This window comes from Chiloscyllium plagiosum, chromosome 29 (genome assembly GCF_004010195.1).
Source record: "Chiloscyllium plagiosum isolate BGI_BamShark_2017 chromosome 29, ASM401019v2, whole genome shotgun sequence".
NCBI lineage: Eukaryota > Metazoa > Chordata > Chondrichthyes > Orectolobiformes > Hemiscylliidae > Chiloscyllium > Chiloscyllium plagiosum.
The window spans coordinates 22,956,009-22,981,754 of NC_057738.1; the positions used below are offsets into that span (position 1 = coordinate 22,956,009).

Here is a 25,746-nt window from a genome sequence, read left to right on the forward strand (position 1 = left end):
CCCTCGCCCCCCCGCGGATACTTTGGTTTTATTTGCTTCTCTTTTGAATTCCCTACCTAAACCTCTCTGTACTCTTCTTTAAATTTCTCCACCAGCTCAGTCTCTTGGGCAGGGACTTTGATTAGTGCTCCTAGTGTACCTTTCCTGGCTCGCTGTTTTTCATATTCCTTTGTAAAAAGGCTGAGGATATTGTGTTCATGTAACTTGCTGGTTTATTTCATTGTATTGAATTAGTTGTAATGTTTACGTAGATGAGCTCACATAAGGCACACTATGTCACTTTCTAGGTAATAAATTCTAATCTTAATTGGTATTTGACTAGTTCTCACAGTGACGGAGAGGGGCAAGTCTTTTTTGTTGTTTTAAAATAACAGCCAACAAAGCTATATTGAACATGTTTCAAGGAAAATATTTTACTCCAGGTGGGATAAGTAGCTTTTTAAAAAGAGCACTATGTAAAACAGATGTTCTTAGTTGCCCTGGTTATCTGTTCTGTTTTTACAATGACTGAAGGGCACTTCATCTGTATACACTTGTTCTATGCACTGAAACACAATTATGTCATGCCTCTATGTGCAATGGGAAGGCTATGTGCAAGTAACAGGGTAATGGAGTTTCTAAAAAGATTTTCAGAGCCATTTTTAGGTCACAGAATTATCAACAAAAATAAAAGTTGGAAGTGCATAGGTGATTTTCATGGAATTGTTAAAAGTTTAACAACAACAAAGAATGCCATTTGGTTTACCGTGTTGGTGCCAATTCCAGAATTACAATAACCTCAGAGCTTTGTATATTCCTATGCCTCAAATGTTTAATGGTCAGTTTTTCCCTTTAAAGATTCAATGCTGTGTTTCAACTGCTTCCTGTGTTTTGTGGTTGTTTTGTGTTTTGAGTTGGCTGTCTAGCCCTAAATTTGTTGTTTTCTGTCATGTCTCATCAATGAGAGAATGCACCATTTAACTTGACTTTCATTTTAAATAAGCGCATCTGAGTCGTCATTTCAGTCTGGTTTTATGAGCCCTTTTGAATCATCATCTAGGATTAATAATTCTAGAGGGATTGAAAGAACTGGGATTGAAATCCCTTCATGGTACCGATTATAATTCATATATATGTTATTTTAAGCTGTGAAAAATATTATGTTGGTCAGGAGAAACTTGATATGACCATCTGTTGTAGGCATTCATGAATTTGTGATAGTTTTTGGTGGTCTGCAAATTCTGTGTATAATCTGACAATGATTGAATCCTTGGTACACAAACCAGGTAGCAGATTTTGTTTCTGGGGTTTTATAAAACACTTTTTAACAGATACCAGCACAAGCCCTTTTTTTTTGTGAATGAGTAGCTGAGTGACATCAAATTAGAATTTTTGGCAAATGATAATTATCACAAACCTTTTTCAGGATCAGAAACATTTTAATTGATACAAATAACACTTAAGGAAACAAACTCTTGGAACTGTATTTCTGTTCATGATTTCTTGGGCAACTGAACTTATTCATTTGCCTGTTCTATAATCTCTGATCTTCTAGTTCCTAACTTGGTTCATCCTGATTTCAACTCCATATATGCAATGCCATTAATCACAATGAAACAATGGAACATTTCTTAAATGGTGAGAGATCGGAAAGTGTTGACGTCTGAAGGGACCTAGTATCCATTTCACAAGTCACCAAAAACCGCACGTAGGTGCAGCAGGGCATACGGAAGGCAAATGGTATGTGAGTCTTTATTGCGAGAGATTTCAGTACAGAACAGAGTAGTCTTGCTTCAGTTGTATTGACACCGTACCTGTGGTTTTATGTGCAATTCTTGCCCCTTGCCTAAGGATTGATATGCTTTCCATAGAGTAAATGTAACGGACGTTCATCACATTGATGTCTAAGATGATGGAACTGTCTTGTGAGTAGACATTGAGGCAAATTGGCCTGTATTCTCTCACATTTATTAGTCATTTAGGAGTTGAATGAGGAAGACGGTCTTCACCTGAAAATTGGTGGACCTTTAGAATTCTCTACCCTCAAGTGGAAGCTCATCATTAAAGTAAATTCAAGACAGAGATTGACGGATTTAGAATTCCTGTTGACATCGAGATGTGGGGAGGTGGCATTGAGTTTGATCGTTAGTCCATGATTGAGAATGGCAGGGAAGGCTTGAGCACTGAATGGCCAACTGCTGTGTTCCAAATGGGGAAAGAGATCACCTGACAAAGAAAGTTGATCTCTTTTTCTTTTATATGACATGATGTAATGGACCATTTTCTCCGGTCCAAATTACGTTAAATCCAACTTACTTCCCACTCTGCATCACTGTTCTTTTTATTTTTGTGGAAACTTTATAAATTTGGACAGATTTAAGGGAATTATATTTGGGATGTGTTCTTTAAAATACTGCCACGTTTTGATAAGATATGTACACCCTTTTTGCTAGTTCATGCGTCTGTAATAATTCAGAATCACCCTGTTTCCATGCTGTAAATATCTGACTCTATGATTTTCAGGGTTTTTCTGAATTATTGATTTTTCAGATATCCACTCTCACTTTTCTATATTTTAATGCTAACTTGTAGACATCTTGGCTTACATCAATATTCAATCCAGTATATCACTGCCTTGATCCAGACATGGACAAAAGGATTAATGAGGAGTGGGAGTGACTTGGCATCAAGCAGTATTCGACCAAGTATGGCATCAAGGAGCCCCAGAAAAACTGAAGTTAATGGTAATCAAGTGGGAAATCTCTACTGGGTGGAGTCATACTTAGTCCAAAGGAAGATAGTTATGGATATAGCTGCAGGAGTTCCTCAGGTTAGATATTTCTTAATCACCCTGTTTAGAAATGTTATTATATACCTCTGGAGCAGGTGGGACTTGAATCTGGGTATTCTGTGGTCTGGGCTGGATACACTATCGCTGTACCACAAGAGCTTGAGTCCTTTCAAATAATGTCCGATGACAAACTGACCTCAATTGCTTTATTAATGACCTTCCTTCCATCTCGAAAGTCAGAAGTGGGAATGTTCTGTGATGATTGCACAATGCTTAGCACCATTCACAATTTCTCAGATACTGAAGGCCATATGGTACAAAAGCTTTGCACCATCCATACTAGAGGCTGATAAGTAGTGAGCAACATTTTGTCACAGTGCTAGGCAATGACCATCTCAAAAAAGATGAGAGGATGGTGAGATTGAAATTCACAATGCCATGGTCACCATCAATATCTAGGGTATAGTACTGATCAGAAACTGAACTGGACCAGCAATATAAATACTAAAGCAACCAGAACTGGCCAGACCCTAGGAGTTCTTGGTGAGTAACATGCTCGCTAACTGCAGAAAGCACAAATCAGCAGCATGATTGAATGCTCTTCAGTTGCTCTGTCATCAATGCACAAAGGTGGCGCTGTGTATCACGACAGCACACGCATGAGCGCACCATGCCATTTGCACATTTTCGCTGTGTCAAATACAGTCCTCACTTGGAACTTCTGCAAAGCGTTGTGTGTGTGCTTATCCCCTGTGGACTGCAGTTCAAGAAAATTGATTATTTGAGGACAGTTAGTGATGGATAATATATACAAGCTGAGCTTATTTACATCCTCTGTACAAAGATTTGAGAAAAAGATATCCCCTATGGAAGATAGAGTCATAGTATAGTAGGCTTGTGCATTGAGTAAGTGATGAAAGGTCCAAAACCTTTTACAGCATTGAATTATGATTACTCTTTGGGATAAAATAATCTGAAGATACAACTCGGTATCCCATCATCTGCTTGGTGTGGCAAACTCTTAAGCTCACTCTGTGTCCTCAAGTATTTGTGCAAAAAGAGAATGTGTGCAGTTTATGCTGAACTACTTGAAGGAAGTGAACATCCAAACCCCACTGAGCAAGGAACAGATTTTTTTGGAAATTAAAAGTTTCAAGGGGAAATGGAATAGCTAGTTGCAGATGGCGAGAGACATTAGTATTTAGGGGTGCTTGTATTAACCTGAGGATCATCTTTGTTCTGATTTGTGAGTTTCACAGTTAGTATATTAAACGCTTTGTTGGTTAAGCAGTGCATTTTAACAAAATGGGGAGTTGATGCTTGTTTGTTGGGTTGATGTACATAGGGACGTTACTTAGGGTGAGTAGTTCATCAGCGGTGTTCCTCGTGTTGAACTTAGTTGGTGAGGTTTCAGTTGACAAGGTTCATGTACTATGTAGGAAAAGGGCTGAGGAGGATGAGAACACAATTTAATAAGAAAATGAACATGGGGAGCAGATCATTCAATTGAACTTTGACAGACACAGTGGCTGGAAATGAATAAAAAAGGGATTATATTGATCTGCACGACTAGTACAGTTGCAGAGGAAATGGTCAACAAAACCCAATTGAGTAATTTTAGTTGGGGCCCATTTTTCAGTCTGAGTCTCCGGCTTGAAGCAAGAGTAATTTGCTCCGGAAGGATGTCCAGGAATTCCTAACAGTGTGTAGACTTTTTAAAATGAGAATATTTATCCTGATTTGATTTCCTGAAGGGTAGTGGCTTGAACAGATTTGCAGTATTTAGATCATTAAATTGTGTGCTTTGTGCAATTTGTCAATTTGGATTTGGTGACTTCCACAACAAAAGTTGAGTGATTTGATTATTTATCCTCAATTGTTACCCACTAACTGAATTACACTGTATCTGTTCGTGTTTAGTTAGCTGGTCATTTTAACTTCTATGTTTATGTTTGCTCTGGTGTTTGTAAAACAATAGATCCCTCACCAATCCCTTCACAAATGCCTGGAAGAAATATTGCACGACGCTGTACTAGTTTTACTTTGTCCCTTTCAGTGCTCTCAAATCTGTGTTAAATAACACTACTAATTGTTTCCTGACTAATACTAGGTGAGGTAACACCCCTATTGATATCAACCCTGCACTTCATTGTAAGCTATACCATAGGAGATTTGTTAGTTTATAATTAATCAAATGTGTTTGTTTTGAAGAAGTCAGTGTCTGTTCTGCAGGAACCGTTCACAAAACCTTGGAGCCCCCAAAGCTACCAAATTCAGAAACATTCCAATGAGCAAGATGCTTGTTTCCTTGTCAGTGTTATTGAAATTCAATTTTGCTGAATCCCAAACTTTTTTTAAGCACAAGGTGCCAGTATTCAGTGTAATTGATTTTGCTTTATCTAGCAAACATTTAGCTTCCCAGTCAACCTGGCAGCATTCCACAAACAGGGACCAGAAAACGTCTCCCATGTCTGGCCTGCTTTTGTATCCATTTAAAAGAACACCTGAGAGGAGACTCTTAGTTTCTGTACAAGGAAACAACAAGACTAGTTACGAACAACCATGAAATCCCGGACCTACTAAATCACTAACTCATGGATTTCTTGAATGGGAAGCATAGCCAAAATGCAAGCTAAAGGTCAATAGACAAAATTAATGTCCAACAAAAAACCTGTGACCAAAAGAATAGATGATGGCTGGAAAGAGCACAAGAAATCCAGCTATTCATTGACAGCCATGCCATCAGTGAATTCTTCATATTTCAAACTGTCTATTGCCAAAGCACTCAATCTACCCCATTGAGAGCTAAGAATGTGGTAGCACTCAGAAGACAGAGAAGCAGTCAGTGCTCCTGGAGGATGTTCTGAGAAGATCTCCTCAACTGAGACTTGATTCTTGACATGACAGTCCGTGACCTCGTTCCTTTGTGTTTTACCTGCACCATCTCAGTATTAACTCCATAAGGTTGAAAAGATCATCTAACAGCTGACGGAATCCATGTGAAATGTGAAAAAAGAACTTGAGAAGCACTTTTGGCACAAATACATGACTCCCTGTCTCTCATCTGGAATGAGGAGGATGTGACTGGAGATCTGACAGTCTGTGCTTGTGAACATTTTGAAAAAATTAGACCAGGTTGACTGGTGGAAACTACAGTGGGATTTCCCTGCTGTCCATCAGAGGGAATGTCATTGGAAGAGGCCTTTTCAATCAAGTCCCTCTTATGACTGAAGAGTCGTAATGTTTATTCCATGTGTCAAGAAGCACAGTTGATATGATTATCACAGCAAGACAAGCCCAGAGAGCTGTACTTGGCTCTCTCTGATTTTTACAGAGATCTTCAACTGAATCAACCTGAAGGGATTGTGTTTTATTCTAAAATTTTGTGTGCTGCAGAAATTCATCACTGCTGCATGATGTGCAAGCCATGATCCTTACCAATGGATCTACAACAGAGTCAGTATGGGTATAAACCTGGCTTTGAGCAAGGCTGTGTCATTGCACAAGTGTGCTTCTCCATCTTCCTTGCTACAATACCTCCCACCCCATCTCCAAAAGGCTTCCTGCTGGAGTGGAGTTAATCTACAGGATAGTGGGGGATTGTTCAATGTATTTCACCACAAGTTGAGAACCAAGACAAGCCAACACCTGTCATCAAGCTGCAGATTTCAGATTAGGTTCGGGTACATGCACACTCTGCAGTCGTGCTCCAAACCATTGTTGATGCATTCACACAGGGAAATGGCCTTAAGCTAAACATCATAAAGGCGAAGGTCCTCTACCAATCTGTTCCTGCTATACAGCGCAGCCCCTCCACCCAACAAAGTTTGGTAAGGGACAGTGTGGGTCAATTCTGATGCTTTGGGAGCCTCCTTTTCACCAAAGTCAGACATGATAATGAAATTTAACATCATCTCGAGCAAGCCAGTGTATACTTTGACAGAATGTTTGACGACAACAGACTTCAGACCTGGCACTAAACTCAACACAGGGCAACAGTGTGCTTTGCTGTTTTGTAGCCATCAGAATATCTGAGTTTAGTAGACTTGACCACCTTAATCTCAGATCTTGCCCTCCTAATGCATTTGAGACACGGACAATGTACAGCAACACCTTGATTTCATAGAAATATTGCCAGCAATGCCTCTGAAAAATCTTGGAAATCTATTGGCAGGATAGGCACTCCACTATTCATCCCTGTTCTCAGCCCCCCCCCCCACCCCTAGTATCAAGGCATTGGTTGTGGTCAGTCAGTTACATGCTTGACAAAAGACTTTCAAAATCAGCTCTCTACTCTGAGTACATTCATGGTAAACATTACTGGGCGAGACAGAGGAAACAGATCAAGGACTTTCTTAGATCCTTCAGGAAAGTGTACTGTTCCTAGAGTCATAGAGATGTGCAGCATGGAAACAGACCCTTTGGTCCAACACGTCCATGCCGACCAGGTATTCCAACCAATCTAGTCCAACCTGCCAGCACTCTGCCCATATCCCTTCAAACCCTTCTTATTCATATACCCATCCAGATGTCTTTTAAATATTGTAATTGTATTAGCCTCCAACACTTCCTCTGGCAGCTCTTTCCATAATGTACCACCCTCTGTGTGGAAAAAGTTGCCCCTTAGGTCCCTTTTATATCTTTCCCCTCTCACCCTAAACCTATGCCCTGCAGTTCTGGACTCCCCAACCCCAGGGAAGAGACTTTGTCTATTTATCCTATCCATGCCTTATATGATTTGATAAACCTCTATAAGGTCACCCATCAGCCTGCAACACTCCAGGGAAAACAGCCTTAGCCTATTCACCTTCTTGCTACAGCTCAAATCCTCCAACCCTGGAGACCCTTGTAAATGTTTTCTGAACTCTTTCAAGTTTCACAACATCCTTGCAATAGGAAGGAGACCGGAATTGCATGCAGTATTACAAAAGTGGCCTAACTACTGTCCTGTAAAGTCGCAACATGACCTCCTAACTCCTGTATTCAACACTCTGACCAATAAAGGAAAGCATACCAAATGCTGCCTTCGCTATCCTATCTACCTGCAACTCCACTTTCCAGGAGCTATGAATCTGCGCTCCATGATCTCTTTGTTCAACAAAACTCCTTACCATTAAATGTATAAGTCCTGCTAAGATTTGCTTTCCCAAAATGCAGCACCTCACATTTATCTAAATTAAACTCCATCTGCCACTCCTCAGCTCATTGGCCCATCTGATCAAGATCCTGTTATAATCTGAGATAGCCTTCTTTGCTGTTCACTACACCTCCAATTTTGGTGTCATCTGCAAACTTAATAACTGTACCTCCTTATGCTCACATCCAAATCATTAATATAAATGATGAGAAGTAGTGGGTCTGCACCGATCCCTATGACACTCCACTGGTCACAGGCCTCCAGTCTGAAAAACAACCCTCCACCACCACCCTCTGTCTTCTACCTTTCAGCCAGTTCTGTATCCAAATGGTTAGTTCTCCCTGCATTCCATGAGATATAACCTTGTCAAATGTCTTACTGAAGTCCAAATAGATCACGTCTACTCCTCTGCCCTCATCAGTCCTCTTTGTTACATCTTCAAAAAATTCAATCAAGTTCATGAGACATGATTTCCCATGCACGAAGCCATGTTGACTATCCGTAATATTCCTTGCCTTTCCAAATACCTGTACATCCTGTCCCTCAGGATTCCCTCCAACTCCTTGCCCACTACCGACATCAGGCTCACCGGTCTGTAGTTCCCTGGCCTGTCTTTACCACCCTTCTTAAACAGTGGCACCACGTTAGCCAACCTCCAGTCTTCTGGCACCTCACCTGTGACTATCGATGATACAAATAACTCAGCAAGAGGCCCAGCAATTATTCACTTCTTTGCATTTCAAGACATCCAGCACCACTACCTGTGTTATATGGACATTTTTCAAGATGTCATCATCTATTTCCCCACATTATACATCTTCCATGTCCTTTCCCACAGTAAACACTGATGCAAAAATACTCATTTTTTAACCACCCGCGACTCTACACAAAGGCTTCCTTGCTGATCTTTTGAGGGGCCCTATTCACTCTCTAGTTACCCTTTTGTCCTTTAGGAGAATTCAAAGCGTTTTTACAAATACATTAACTCAGTTTGCCAAAGCTATCTGCTGGCCCCTTTTTGCCCTCCTGATTTCCCTCTTAAGTATGCTCATACTGTCTTTATACTCTTCTAAGGATTCGCTCAATCTATCCTCTCTATATCTGACACATGCTTCCTTCTTTTTCTTAACCAAATGTGGGAAATTTCAAGCTTATTTCATCACTGTATGTTAGCAAACAGTCTTAACAAGAGGTGAGGGCCTGTACGCAGCCTGGTGACGTGGCCCAGGGTGGTCTGCTTGAAGGACTGTAGTGCTGAATATTTTATTTCTTTGTCTTTCTAATTTATTCTAAGATCCTGTACCTTGGTATTTTTGTACTTAAGTTGGCACCATCGGTGGCAACATTGTAAACTTTTCACTGCACTCATGTTGAGTCGATGTGAAAATAAACTTCATTCTAATTTTTATTCTGAGAGGCCATAGGAAGTTAAAACCACTATATCATACATTTATAAGTTGATTTTGTATCTGTAGGTGATATTACCAAAAAGCACCGTACTGCCACAGAGGATGAATGAGCATGACTGTATAAATATATCCTTGTGTGTGAGAATAAGAGGTTGTGTTAACATGGTCAAGACTCTTACACCCAAATATTCTGATCGCTAGGTAGTCACTGGAGTAGCATGGCTTGGAGTTGCAGGTCAGGACTATGCAGAATCTCAGATGTAGAAATATCCTTGGGAATTGCTTGGGAAATTCAAGATTCATTGGGCAATTCTCCTACATCTGGAACTCTGAAAGAATCTGTTAAAGTTGGAGATTTGAAGGGTTGTTTAGGTTAAGCTAATAATCTGGGAAAAGTAGAAGATTGAAACCATTGTCCTACTCTAGGTGAGTATTAAACTGGCCACTCATGCACTCCAGAATAAATGATTGGGCCCAGTGTCCTGACCTACCTGCACATTCTGTAACTTTTTGGGTGCCTTAATCAACCATCACCCTAACTTCACACTTAGCTAGATGCTTAGCCTTTCACGGAAGCTGTCAAAGTGGCTGGAAATTTGATATAGAATACAGCATCTGCTGCTGTGAAAAAGGGGTGAAGTTGGACTTCACTACCCTATTCGGTACCACAAGGATACTATTGGGTTTCAGATATGCTTCACATTTCTGAAGGAGCTGGGATTGGAATTGTCAGTCAGGGCAATGCAGAACTCTGACTAATGACATTATGTTAGAGTGGAATGACAATCTGACGCTGATATTGTTGCTACTTGGAATATCTGGACCTTAATTTCCAATGTATTCCCAAAATCCTAGATCTTCATGAAATACTGATTTGTTATCCATAAAACTTGCATGAAGTGCTCTAAAGATGTAAGTTGGTGAAGTTCATTTGTTTCCTTGTATAGTGTAATTTTTTTTATTCTTTCGTGCAGTGTGGGTTTTGCTGTCAAGGCCAGCATTGTAGTTCATCCTGAGTTGCCCTTAAATAACTAGGCAATTACAGAGAGCAATTAAGCGTCATCCGCATTGTTGTCGGTTTGGACTCGCATATAGGCTAGATAGGGTAAGGATCTCCGATTTGCTAAAGAGCTTTAGTGAACCAGGTTTTTTTTTAAAAGAGTAATTGATGATAACCGCCATAGTCACCATTTCTGAGAGTATCGTTTATATTCCAAATTGATTTCATTGGATTTAAATTCCTCCTGTTACCCTGTTGGCATTTAAACCCCTTTCCTCAGAATATAAATCTGGTTGTTGGATTAGTGTGCTGTAACCGACACCCCCCAAAAAAAAAATTGAATGTATCTACTCTCTGGAGCCATGTGCATGACATTTCTTTTTAAAAAAAAACTATGTTGTTTTATTTTCTAACTCACCCTGGGATTTTTTTTCTCTCTTTCATTGTGTTTCTGCCATTGTTAGCATATCAGCTGCTGAGTCACAGTGAATTCACTTTCTGCAAAGGACCACACTAAGGTGTCGATTTTCTCAGTAAATACAGATCTCTCATTGATATTTTGGTCTCACTCCATAGTTTTTACCTCATTCTCTTTCTCTGACCTAAAATAACATCTAATGTTTTCAGTAGCTGACCAGATCAAGGGGAAAGGAAAGTTGGGTGGGATGTACAGAGTGGCTGATTTGTTTCTGCCTGGTTTGCAACCACTTTAGAATTAAATTTTATGCCCATGGCTTTATATTCAGATCTTTGAGGAGATAGTGAGGTCTGCAGATGCTGGAGATCAGAGCTGAAAATGTGTTGCTGGAAAAGCGCAGCAGGTCAGGCAGCATCCAGGGAACAGGAGAATCGACGTTCCTGAAGAAGGGCTTATGCCCGAAACGTCGATTCTCCTGTTCCCTGGATGCTGCCTGACCTGCTGCGCTTTTCCAGCAACACATTTTCAGAGCTTATATTCAGATCTGAAGCTGCAAATTGATTCATTTGGCTAACACACTGCATGTATAATAGCAAACCATACCAAACATATGGTACGTCATAATTGTTGGTTCGGATAGTGATTGTGTGGAAGAATAGAAAGGAATAGAAAATACCATGTGCATGTTTGTGATATCAACATGATCCTTGCTAGAAATCTTTGAGCATAAGGATAGGCTTTATAATGCAGTCAAATAGCTCATTAGCTTCCTGATCGTATGAAGAATTCCTACTTGGAGGAGCTGTTGGATGGCTATTTAGAACTACTTAAACCCTATGCAAACATAACACATCATTTCTGAGTTTAAGGAATGGGGGAAAAGTGTACACTCCTTTCAGTCCAGGTGTTTTCATCCAAAGTTTGTTTCTGTACAGTTAAAGTGGGTAACTTTTTAAAACTGGTAAAATATGAGTTCTCAAAATGTCACAATTTACAATTTACCAATTACCAAATAACTCTGCAAGATAATACTTGCACTTAATTAGCTGTTTGAGATTAAAATGGCTTGAGCCTCCTTTCTAAACTTTAAAAAATGGCCACTGTGGATTTCCATTTCTTGTTCAATATTTACTTTTGAAGTAAATTTAGATGTTGTGATTGTCTAAGAATAGGCCATGGGATCTTCTCGTTTATAATGTTACTGTAAAATAAGATCTGGAGTAGTTCATTCAGTTCTTTCGGATGACTTGGCCATTCAATCACCACATAATTGATCTGACGGTGGCTTTAACTTCACTTGGCTGTCCTCTGTGACCCTTAATGTTGTCCCTTCAAAAATCTATCTAGCTCTGCCTTTTAAATATATTCAGTTACCCAGCATACACTCATCTATAACTCCAAAGATTAATGACCCATTGAGAGAAGACATTATTCAATCCCTGACTTATGGGACACCCCTTTGTGTCCCCAAGTTCTCTATTCCTTCAAGAGAGGAAACAATCTGTCCGATCAACCCTCTTAAGAGGATTGCATTTTTCGATAAAGCTGCTGTTAATTCTTTTAAACTTCAATAAGTTTAGACTTTTCATCATGAGACAACTCCTATCCTCCTAGCAATCAGCCTTGCAAGCATTCCATGAGCTCCTTTTCTATCCTTTTAAATAAGGATATCAAAATTGCATCTGAAGTGCAGTCTCATCAACCCACTGCATAGTTATAATCTGTCTTCCCTTTTGTTATAAAGGGAATGAAGTATTAAAAAAACACAGCATTCAATTTGCCATTAAGGACACCAGATCCCTCAGTAATGCAAGTTTCTACAGTCTATCTCCATTTTAAATTATCTGTTTTTCTATTCTTATATAAATGGACAATTTTACATTAAGCTGCATTTACTAAATCTTTTACTCAATTATCCTATCTTTTTCCCTTTGCACACTCCTCACAACTTTCTTTCTTGCATGTTTTTGTATAAGCAGCAAATTTGGCAACATTATAGTCAGCCCCTTCAACCAGTCCTTTTAATAGATCAGAAATAGCTGCGGCCCTAGCACTGATTCCTTTGACACTCGCGCGTTAGTTTGCTAATGTGCTTCTTGTTAGTTAACTAATGCTCTGTCTGTGTTAATATATCACCCCCAAAACTATGAACTCTTATGCTTTCTTTATGGCTCCTTACCAAATGCTATTTAGAAATCCAAATACACTACATCTAATTAATCTTTAGCCACTCTACTTGTTACATTCTCCAAGCAATGTAATAAATCAGTTAAACACAACTGCCTCTCCATAAACCATTTTGGCTCTGCTTGATTGAACATTTAGAAAGTAATTCTACTCCTAAATAAAGGTTTGTAGCATTTGCCACGTGGTAGATGTTAGACCAATTGGCTTATAGCTTGCTGCTTTTTCCCCCCTTTTCTTGAATAGTGGTGTTACATTTTGAGGCTTTTTAATCTGCAGAAACAATTCCAGAATTCTAGAGAATTTTGGAAGATTATAACCAATGCATCCATCATCTCTGCAGCCTCTTCCCAAACTATTTCCCACTAGCCCTATTTCAAGGTGTGAAAATTGTGGTGATTGATGAGTGGTGCTGGGAATGAAGAGCAGATGTATGAGTGCAGTGAAGGTGATAAGTCATTGCTACCTCTGAGCTCACAAACCCATTTGGGATCCCAGCCCCAACTTTTGTACTGAAGGTTTTTTTTTAATTTTCCTTTGCTAATTTCTAAAACTATCCAAATCTTCTGGTCCACAACTAATTTTTGTAGTATTGAACTCTTTTCTTTCAATTTGATACCATCCGTAGGCCAGAGTTAGCCAAGGATGGTGCAGCCTTCTCATGAACTCATTATTTCTCATAGTTTGTTTATTTTTGAGAGCTATGAAATATTTTCTTAAAAGTCAGCAACTGCTTCTCTGCCATCTTGCCTTTTAACCTATTTTCCCAGTCACTATCCAGCTGTCTTTATACCTTTTTTTTTAGGGTTGTTACAGTACTAGTTTATGATGCAAATTCCACAGCCTTGAACTGAATGTGAAATTCTATCGTGTTCTGATCATCCTTTATTTAGAAGATCCTTTTTACCTTGAGGTAATTAATTAATCAATCCTTTCTCATTACACATTGCTAAGCATAAAATAACCAGTTCCTTGGTTGGTTCCAGAACATGATATTCGCAGAAACTGCCTGAATGCGCTAAACAAATTCATCCATCAAACTACCTTTGTCAATTTAATTTGTTTGATCTGGAATAAATCTTCTACATCTGTGAAATCATGAACCGCGAATTCACCTATCCAAGCCAAAAATAAGTAGCAACAAAAATCTTATATCCCTGATTTTTAACCTACTTTAAATGAGCTCTACACTCGCAAATTTCATCATTTGTCGGGGTTCTCAGGATTGGAGCCCACACAGATGCGGTGGAATGACTCTATATATAAAAGTTGAAATTTCCCAAGATTAATGTAATACCTTTCTTGTAAGCTCCTATTATTTATTGATATTTATTCTATCTTAGTGTTGCAACTTCAGCTGGACAATAAGCAACTCTTGCCAGGCACTTTCATTTTGCTATTTCCTATCTTAACCCAAATTGTATCTATGTTTTGATCTACCAAGCCATGTCCTTTTGTACTGATGTCATTCTTGATTAACAGAGCTACACAAACTCATTTTCCTTTCTTCCTGTCTCTTGTAAAATGTCACATATCCTTGAATGTTCAGGTTCCAGCTGTGGCCAGTTGTCCATTACATGGACATGTTTGCAGTCATACCATGCTCATTTTTGGTGTGTTATCAATTCATCCATCTTGTTACAAATGGATGTATTTAGGTAAAGAGGTCAGTATACTTGTTCCTACAGCACATTTGAAAGACTTGTGCTTTAATCTTGCCTTTGCAACCCCTCTCAGTAGCTGAAAGACTAGGGTTAAAATATCTACTTTCTGCTGTTGCTTATGTAAGATACAGCATGATTTTGGGTGGAGGAGAAGAGAGACCGAAGGAAAGAAACTACCCCAAAATGCAAAGTACCTTACTGGACCAGGATTTCAAATGGCAAAAACCTCTTTTAATAGCATTAACTCTCTCTTCTCAAAATTTGACCTCTATTTAGATTGTTTGTACTAAATTAAATTTACTACCACAAGGTTGAGCTATTTCTTTGTGGATTTAAATAAATGTATACTTTATATAGTATACTTAAATATAGTATACTTTAGCAATAAAATAAGGTTGTTTGTGTCACCTTTGCTAGGTAGAGCACTTTGTAATATCTAAGTATATCTGTTGTTGGTATAGTAGGCTGATGCAGACAGGAACTCACCTACAATACTGAGTGATTTCAGTTGCAGTAATAGAGAGTTTTTTAATTGAAAATTTAGCACTTAGCACTTACTGGGAGTAATGCATTAAAACTTTGAATAAGATAAACAGTTCTGTAATAAATTCATAGCAAACTTCAAACATTTCTCAACTTTAAGCATTTTTCAACTTTGACATTAGGAAGTTATTGTGACACACTTAGTCATAGAGATGTACAGCACAGAAACAGATGCTTAGGTCCAACTCGTCCATGACAACCAGATATCCTAAACTAATCTAATCCCATTTACTGGCACTTGGTCTATATCTCTCTCAACCCTTCCTATTCATACACCCATCCAGATGATTCTATGGCTCTAGACTACAATTCTTGGTTGGGCACTCATAAAATAATGCATTGTACAATCCATAGCTTAAAAATTCCTGCTCTTAATAAAATGTGCGTTCTCTGATTATTATGACTTCTGTATCAGAAGATATGCCATCATTTCTTTTAAACTTATATCAATCACACTGGATTCAACTTGGTACAAATATGTAAACTTAAAACAAGTGTTTCGTTGGGAATCTGGAGCCCAAAGCTTACGACAATGCACTCTGAAATTAAAAGAAAACACAGAAGAATATAAATGGCATATAATAAACCTATACTAGCAGATATCAATAGATTTGGTATGATTTTATTCACTTGTTGGACGTAAATGCTGGCACAGTCAGTGATATCTGTTGTCTGTCCCTAGTTACCCTTGAGAAAGTGGCGATGAGCTGCCTTCCTGAGCCACCATGGTCCATGTGCTATATATAGATCCACAGTGCTGTTAGGAAGGGAATTCTGGGACTTTGTCCCAATAATTGTAAAGGAACAGCAATATATTTCCAAATCAGGAATGGTTTTGAGGGGAACTTGCAACTTCTGGTGTTCTCTCATATCCGACTCCCTTATCGTTCTGAATTTCTGCAGTGCATCTTACATATGGTGTACACTACTGCTACTGAGTGTCGGGGTAGAGGGAATGAATGTTAGTAGATGTGGTGCAAATCAATTGAACTTCATTATCTTGGTTGCTTTGAAACTTCTTGTGAAGGACCTGCACTCATTTAAGCAAGTGAGTATCCCACTACACTGGTATCTGACCTGCCCCTTCACTCTATTTCTATGGCTAATCCAGTTCAGGTTCTGGCAATTTCATGAGGTTATTTATAGTACGTTAATCTTGCACAGCCATTGAACTAGATATTCCAAGTACCTTTTTGAAAAATACATAATTGTGCATATATTTATATTGTTAAACTGTTGAGCTTTTTTTTTAAATGTATGCTTTTCTCCCACCCGTAATTCTGTCTGTTCAGCATGTATGGAGTGAAAGTGAAGACTGCCTACCATTCCTACAATTGGTACAAGAATACATCTTATCCTGTGGAAAGAAGACTCTCTCTGAAGTACTGGAAAAAGTGTTTAAATCATTTAAACCTGTAAGTGCACAAATTATTCTTCAAAAGAAAATCTGGAATTAACTATTTGAACAAAATATTATCTTAATTATTCATATTTTACGTAAACTGTGTATAGATGGAAATAAATAGTTTTTAGCTTTGTGCCTGATAGTTGTTTAAAAGGAATTTGTTTTCGGCAGACTATTTCTTACATCCCCATCTTTGCTTTTATCATCAATTGTTCATTATTGAAATGGTTCTTTCACTATAATTATTGAACAACCCTAATTGATATTTAGCAGGTTGTTACAGTAGATTTACACTGAAGCCTTTCACTTATTTTGGGGTTGAAGCTAATCCAGACAGTACTTTAAGGGACATGGGAAATTAATTTGACCAGAATTAACCAAGTACTTAAAATCAAATTTATGCAGTTGCTAAAAAAAACCTGAAAGAGAAATGGGAAATACTAGCAATAATCAGTGTAATAGGCAGTACTTGTGGAAGAAGAAACAAGTGTTTCAGATATTGTAAAGTCAGTTGTTTTCTCCACATTAATGTGAGACCTGTGAATGGACGTCTGTAATTTAAAGGTTAATCTTTCAAATGAGCATAATTAGTTTTTGAATTGGGGGAGAAAATGGTTTGATGATAGAATGCAAGAAACCTTTGAAGTTGAAATGTGTTGTTGGGCAAAGTAATGCTTGCTGATAATATTAATGCCTGAAATGAACATTGTTCAGTTTACTAGCACTGATAATCCTCATCTGTATTTGCCAACTGCATTTCTTGTCTCCTGGACTTCTTGCTATTCCTGAATCTTCCTCTTTGTTGGAGGATTGGGGAGCTGTCAATTTTCAAGAGAAGGGAGAAACATATCCTTTTGTGTATTGCAAACAATTATGACTTTACCTCTGGTGAAAAGGTTTCCTCATTTCTTCAATTTATAATTGGTGTGATTGCACTAGATAATTGAGCAATGACCACTGTGTCTTATAGAGTTATATAGAGATGTACAGCACCGAAACTGCTGTAAACAGCGTAAATACTGTTCTTTTCGTGGTACTTTTTAAACCATAAGTACAATAGAATTTTCAGCAATTCTAAATAGATTAGGAAATCTCCATCAGGTTCATTTTTTGAAATGTTGAATTCTGATATTTTTATACTTACTCTTTAAGCAAGGGAAATTAGCTGACTTGGCACAATTTCTGTTAAACCCAAAGGGTCAGCCATTACAGTGCAAGACATACAATGTTTTTGCAAAACACTTCATATTTAAAATATGTAGATATTAATGTATAAGGTGTTTTTGACACCAAAATGCATGTTTAAGTCTATATGTCTGTTTAGCTGTCTCTGAATAGATTCCCCAAGTTTCATCTAGTACATACCTGGTTAGTGCTATATCTGGAGTCAGCATCTGTTTTTCACCTCAGAAATGCATTTTTGGGATTGTATTTTTAAGCAGACAGTATGTTGTTGCTAGCAGATTGTGCTCATAACGGAGTCCACATAATGACCAAACAGGAATGGATACTGCAAATGAGTGGTTTTTAGCTGGTTTCAAACTAAAATTTGTTATATTTGCGAACTGATCAACTTTTCTTTTTATAAATCTACAATTGTGAGTAGTGTGTGATTATATGTTTTATTGAGATCTGTCTCTTGATTAAACTTTCAAAAATATAAAACATAGGTACTAAGTTAGCCTGGAGCAGTGTTTTGTAGAGCAGTAAAACTGCTGTTTTCAGGATCTGTAAACTGTAAAGATGCAGAGATGGCCTTTAGTGGAGTAATGTGCTCTTCCTTGTCAGTCACGAGAAATTAGAGAGAGTTTCCATGTTACTGATGATTATATCTGCAGGAAATATGTTTGATTGTGAATCCCATTGGATTGCATGGATTGGTTAGAGCGGCACTTAGAGGCAATGAAGAATTTACAGGAGCTAGGGGAAGTGATGGATGGCAGTTGTGGGAAGGAAGATAACCCCTAAAGCTCCAGTCTGGCAGATCGGTTACCTCCAGGAAAGATAGGAGAAGGAGGCAGGTATAATGTAGGAGTCTCCTGTGGCTATCCCCATCCCAAGCAAGTATGCTGTTTTGGAAAACTTAGTGGGTGATGGACTCTCAGGGGACTGTAGCACTGACAGCCAGGTTTCTGGTACCGAGACTGGCTCTAATGTAATGAAGGGTATGTAAGGTTCGAAGTAATTGGTTGTGATAGGGAATTGTCTAGTCAGAGGCACGGACAGATGTTTCTGCAGCTGGCAGTGAGACATCAGAATGGTGTGTTGCCTCCCTGTTGCCAGGATCATGGATATCTCAGAGAGGGTGCAGAATATTCTCAAAGGGATGAGGGACCAGCAGGAGGTCATTGGAACTAATAACATAGTAAGAGTAAAGGGTGAGATTCTGAGGAGAGAATATAGGAAATTAGGCAGGAATTTTAAAAAGGATGTCTTCGAGGGTAGTAATTTCTGGAGTACTTGAGCTCGTGAGGATAGAGCAGATGAATCCGTTGCTGAGGAGCTGATGCAGGGGAGAAGGATTCATATTTTAGGATCATTGGAATCTCTTCTGGAGTAGAAGTGACTTGGATAAGGAGCACGGATTGCACCTGAATTGGAAGGGGACTAATATACTGGTGGGGAGATTTGCTGGATCTGCTTGGGAGGAATTAAATTAGTACGGTGACGGGAGAAGGGGGATCCAGGGACACAGTGAGGAAAGAGAACAGTCTGAGACTGGTATAGTTGGGAAAAGGAGCAAGTCAAACATTCAGGGCAGGCAGGAACAAAGTGGAGAACAAGGTAGGACTGATCAATTAAACTACATTTATTTCACTGCAAGGGGCCTAACAGGTAAGGCAAGTGAGCTCTGGGCATGGTTAGGGACATGGGACTGGGATATCATAGCAATTACAGACGTGGTTCAGAGATAGATAGGACTGGCAGTTTAATGTTCCAGGGTATAGAGGCTATAAGAAGGACAGAAAGGGCGTTAAGAGAGGAAGGGTAGTGTGTTTTTGATTAGGAATACCATTACAGCTGTATGTAGGGAGGATGTTCCTGAGAATGCATCAAGGAAAATGATTTGGGTGGAACTGAGAAATAAGAAAGAGATTATCACTCGTGGAGAACTTTAGGGAACATCGCTGGTCCTCACGCACCAAACGACACAACTGCCCACAACTACTTCAACTCCCTCCTCATACTCCTCCAAGGACATGCAAATTTTGGGCTTCTTCCACTGCCAAATCAAAGCCATCCATCAGCGAGAGGAGTACTTCCTCATCTTCCACCTTTGGGATCTGACAACCGCATGGCATCAACATTGACTTTGCCAGTTTCCAAATCTCCTATCTCTCCACTTCATCCCAGATCCAACCCTACAACTCAGCACTGTCCTCTTGACCTGTCCATCTTCCTTCCCACCCATTCGCTTCACCCTTCCCACCGACCTATCCCAGTGATATTCCACCTGCATCCATCAATGACCATTTCCCCCTCCCACTCCGATTCCTGATGACTGGCTTATGCCCAAAACATTGACTCTCTTGCTTCTCAGATGCTGCTTGACTGGCTCTGCTTTTCCAGCACCACACTCTTTGACTCTGACTCTCCAGCATCAGCAGTCCTCACTTTATCCACAGGGAGTATAGGGAGAACTAGCCATCTGGATACTGAACTGGCTTGAAGATAGAAGATGGGGTGATGGTGGAGGTTGCTTTTCAAACTGGAGGCTTGTGACTAGCAGTGTGCCACAAGGGTTGGTGCTGGGTCCACTGTTTCTCATCATTTATACAACTGATTTGGATGAACATAAGAGGGAGGGTTAGTAAATTTGCAGATGACACCAAAGTTGGACGGTAGTGGACAGCGAAGAAGCTTATATTAGAGCACAACAGGATCTTGATAGATGGGCAAATTGGCTAAGGATTTGCAGACAGAGTTTAATTTAGATAAATATGAGATGCTGCATTTTGGAAGGGCAAATCACAGCAGGACTTAGACACTTAATGGAGTGTTGCCAAACAAAGAGACCTTGTAGTGCAAATTCATAGTTCCTTGAAAGTGGAGTTGCAGGTAGATAGGATAGTGTTAGAAGGCTTTTGGTTTGCTTACGTTTATTGGTCAATGTACTGAGTATAGCAGTTGGGAGATCATGTTGCAGCTGTACAGGACATTAGTTAGGTCACTTTGGAATACTGCATGCAATTCTAGTTTCCCAAGCCCCTCTCAGTTCTTTCACTGTTAAGTTATCAGATTGTTTGTCCAGCATTCAGAACTGCATGAGCAGAAATTTTCTTTAATTACATATTGCAGTCTTTTGACTTTGGTCCCCACTACAAATTCCTTTCCTTGGCTACTCCTTGTGATTAATCCTGACTGTTTGCAATCTTGCTGTTAAGTTTAGTACCAAGATGTAGATCTAACCATACGCTTGTGCCAACAGTACCACCTTTTTTCTGGCTGCATAACTTCATCTGAATCTGTGCTTCTGCCTCCCTCTGTTTTGTGCACAAGGATATTGATTGAAACCTATCTTTATGTTCAAGCATTAGATCATTTGCCCTAACATCACCTTATGTAACTTAATGCCAGATTTTATTTTAACACTCCTGTGAGGGATCTTGAGACGTTTTAATCCATTAAAGACACTAAATCAATATGCAATGTTTTGAGTTAGTTGGAAAATAGTTGCAGCTGCCTCTCAAATTAGGAACGGAGTTCATGAGATTCTGCTGTCTGACTCCAAGGAAAGAATTGAATGAGAAACTGTCAAGCTTAAACATTTAAACTTTAAAACAAAATGACTTTGGCTCAACTAGAAGATAGTCAATATGTTGGAGCATATAAGAAAACTGACAAAAGTATTCTTAGTAAGTGCTGTACCATTTACCAGAAATTGTGGGAATAAAAGAAAACAGATGAACTAATTCTGTAAAAAGAAAATCACTTAACATTTTAGACATGTTAAATGAAGCACCTCCAAGACAGGTGGAACTTGAACTTGGATGCTACCACTATGATACTTTTAACTTATCAAAAAACATTGGATCAAAACAAATATCACAATTCCCAGTTTTGAAGAATGGTTACTGGACCTGAAACGTTAATTCTGTTTTCTCTCTACAAATGCTACTGGTTGCTGAGTTTTACCAGCAGTTTTTGTTTTTTCACAATTCCCTTGTTTGCTCAGTGCAGTGGTCTGAGGGGAAACACCACTTCCACTCTTGCCTTAAGGTGCTGAAGAAGTTGATTTCCATTGGACACTCAACATGCAAGAACCGGAACCTTGCTTAATTTTCCTCCCTCTACAGCCATTCACACTTGCCCCCACCCCTTCTCCAGTTTGCATAATCTTAAGTCTCTTTTTAAAAAGAAAGCGAACTTTTGGCATTTGATCTACTGTCGGATTTTGTTATATGTTGTCACATCTTAAGTTATAACTTAGTAATTGGCAAGCCACCTCCAGAAAAGGACTTATCCACACTATATTGCTAATGTAATGGGTAAGTTCTACAGTTTGAAATATATTTGAGGGTTTACCATCTGGTTCAGGATGGTTCTGGCCTGATAGGCTAAATGTGGTGATCAAGATTACTACATTGCAACAAGATAAAGTCAGTGGTTTTTTGCTCTAAATGAGCATTAGAACTGTGGAATAGTTGGGTCAACATGCGTAAGTGGTTGTCAGGGTAATGGGTCGATCATTGAACACTTGGGTTTGCCTTTTATTTTGCTTTAGCTGAACAGTGTGTGTACTTTGTTTGCAGTGCTGACACTGCAGAAAATTCAGTAATTATGATGCGAGTTGCAATAATTATAGCTGGCTGTTACCAGCGCTGAATCCAGGTGCATAGCTGGAGCTCTTCCTTCTCACACTTGATTTGTCGGGAAAATTGCTCTTATTTGAAAACTTCATTTACGTAAATGAAATAAATTTTACATTCCATATTACATCCATGTCTCTGAATTCAAGACACATTCTACAGTTATGAGACCATTGTGAATATGTTAGGTGTATATCGCATGCTTTTACGAAGTGCTCTATTTGGTAACTGCTCCTACGAATTACAAGCTCCTTCGTTCTGCTTTTTAAATTGTGTATTTCGAGATGGGGCAGGTTCAACTTATGTTGAATTTTCTATTTCATTCATTTTAATTTTGATGATTGCAGTGACTAACTCAGCATTTTGTGCACACAGTTGCTGGGACTTCCTGATGTAGATGATGATGCATTTGAAGATTACAATGCTGATGTTGAAGAGGAGGAGCCTGAAGCAGACAGTCAGCATATGAGTGTCAGTCAGCAGTAAACGTGCAGAGAAAAGTCGGATTGTGTGAAATTTTTATTTTATTGATGGATGTCCCATATTCACAGTTCCCTTCCAACAATCTGAATAATCCTTATTTGTATCAAGTTTGAATCAGCATTCCTAAACATTATCTAGTTTGTTCTGTGTCATTTAACTGTTCTTCATTTTGTCAAACTGTAAGGAGGTGTGAAAGTTTATCAGGCTATGTACATATATTAAAAGTTTTTTTGAGGGGAAAGTCCATTAATTGGATTGGCCTGTTTGAATATGTAAGGCTGCATTAATTTCAGATTGTTTAAGTTGGGCTTTTCCTTAAAGTATGGTTTAAAAAGAAATTGATGCAATCAGAATTTCAATTAAAATGGGTTTTGAGCCATACTTCAGTGATGGACCTACTAAAATATTTTCAAATTATTTTTAGGATTATTCACTGGAAAACCTCATATTAGGTTGATCAGTAAAATCACATAGATGTTAGAGCACAAGAACAGGCCGTTCAGCCTAATTGATTTGTGCTGAGGTTTTTGCCCTGTACTGGCATTCTGCCACTCAACTTCATCTAACCCTGTTTCCGTAACCTTCCATTTATTTTGGTGTCATTTCATTTTCAAATATCTAGCTTTATTAAATATTTTTAAAGAATATTGATTGTGGGTATTTAACTGAAGTTGTCCAACAATTTACAACTTTTGTGGTGAGCCTGTAGGGCAACTGTTTTTAGTGCAGATTTTACTTTTTAAGTTCTATCAGGTAGTTTTACAGTGATTACTTCACTCAAAATATCCTTGCGATACTAAATGAAATGCAACACTGAATTAAGCTGACATCTGCTTGCATCAGCTTGTTACATTGTAAAATCAAAGGAATGTGCTGTTGTGTAGATGCTTGAGGACATTAAATACTGTTTTCTGCTACTGCTGTATGTACTGCAGATACTGTTTACTGTACTGCATTAATTATTGCTTGGCTTTTAATGCACTACAGTCTGTTGGCTACTTTACTGATTACATCCTATGCATCTTAGACAAAACATTTCCAGTTATAACATTCCCAGTTGTAGATCAGGAAAGCACAGACTTTAGCTCTCTGTTAGTGTGCATTACTGGAAGGAGCTGTAAACTTGCTTTTAGTGGGGGAGTGTAAGGGTGGAATTAGTCATGTGCATCTGAAAGAATTTTTAAAATGTAATACTCATTGAATAATGGGTTGGTTATTCAAAATGTTGTAAGTGGTAATTTGTACTGTACCTGGCCTGTGGATCTCTCTTGTATTATATCTGTGTGTATACTGTAAAATAGAATGCCTTGTGTAATCATAGGACATTTAAGGTTGCATAAAATCTTAGTGTTTTAAAATGCCTTCTACTGAGCTGCTAATTTGGAGCAGGTTTGAACATTGCTTGGGGTTGGAGAGTCTGTTCCTTTATTGACTTTGGTAAGTTAAGGCCATAGACAAGAGTGTAAATGTAAATATTCTATTCTACAGTATATATACTGTACAGATAATCAAAGTAAAAGCTTGGTCTGTACTTTGTGTGAACAGTATCCAGTGTTTTAATATGCTACGTGAGTGTCTAATTTTGTTGATCCTGAAGGAGGGAAGAAACATCCTGTGAACAGCCATCAAATTGCCTTTCTTTTAAATGCATGGCTGGTTGACACAGGAGGTATTATTTTAAGTTTGGTAGTTTATAAAAATAACTTTATTGTTGATGCAATGCTTTGTTACAACCTACAGCACTTCATTTATAGATACCTCAATGCTTTTGTTGACCTAGCAGTCTGGATTTAGAAATCGGTTTAAAAACAAATTGCACAGACAGAATTCTCCAGCATTAACTTGCCTCATTTTTTTAAAAACTAGATTTAATAAAAGATAAAGTATTACAGAACTTGGTTCTCTCTCCTTTTGGATTGATTTAAGAGCATTACTTTTGTGCATTTAGACTGAATGTGTAAAGCAAATGTGTTTATTTGTTTTTAACAGTTATGAAAGGGATTTTGGATAGGTGAACAAAAGGATATTGTACTTTAATATGCTTAACACTAAACAAGCTGGAAATAAATTATTTAAACATTGCTATCGATGTTCCTTTAATATCAAAGGTGTCTTCTCAAGTGAACAGCTGCAAAACAGTGACAAGCTTAGACCACCCCTTTTGATTTTGAGTTGAATAAATCTTCGATATAATGAACTGACAACTCAAAATACTGTTATAGAAACAATTGAGTGGAATATACGCACATTAAAGTCATGTTCTTTGCCTAGTCCATCTAACTAGTTGTTCTACTCAATACAGGTACATTGAGCATAAGAGAATGACCTTAACCATGCACGCTGCCTTTTCTCACTCTGTGTAGTCATCTTTTCGGAGTTTCTAGAACCACATTCCATGTCTGTATTCTGTCTAACCCTATTCGATTCCTACTTGGGTGTCATGTTTATATATAAACTTATACATCAAAATAAATTAATATTTGTGCCAACTGATTTTTTTCATATCGCCTGTTTTACAGATCTGTAACTGTGAAGGCTGAAGAATTTCTATTTAATCTTCTGCCTTTACGCAGACAAATTGTTCATTCCTATCCTAACGTCCTTTCCCCCTTCCCATATTTTCCCTTACCTGAAACTACTGGAATTTGATTGAATCTGTGGTTGGTTGTGGCTTTTTAGTGAATTTTTAATAGACTTTTCTTTTTGCTGTGTTCTTACAAATAGTTATTGGCAAAGCTGGTTTTAAGTACCAAGTCTCTGAATTATCTGTTATCTTCAGTCTCCTTCATTCTGGGCTACTTTACTAATGTTACTAATGGTGAGTATCCACATCCATTAAAATATTTTTGAATGGGAATACAGACTCTGGATCAAGTAAGGAACCAATCTGGACGTGTTACTGGAAAAGTGTATGAGTGGACAG

At 38.5% G+C, this 25,746-nt stretch overlaps 1 protein-coding gene across 1 annotated transcript in view; it reads left to right on the plus strand.

Annotated features, from left to right (window-relative positions):
• mturn (maturin, neural progenitor differentiation regulator homolog (Xenopus)) overlaps positions 1-25,312 on the plus strand; it is a 30,382-nt gene extending 5,070 nt beyond the window's left edge. Inside the window, exons 2-3 of the mRNA XM_043719276.1 lie at positions 16,418-16,540; positions 22,716-25,312. Of these exons, the coding sequence (XP_043575211.1) occupies positions 16,418-16,540; positions 22,716-22,826 (234 nt within the window). The 3' untranslated portion in view covers positions 22,827-25,312. The remainder of the gene's footprint in view (positions 1-16,417; positions 16,541-22,715) is intronic.
• Positions 25,313-25,746: the final 434 nt, after the last annotated feature.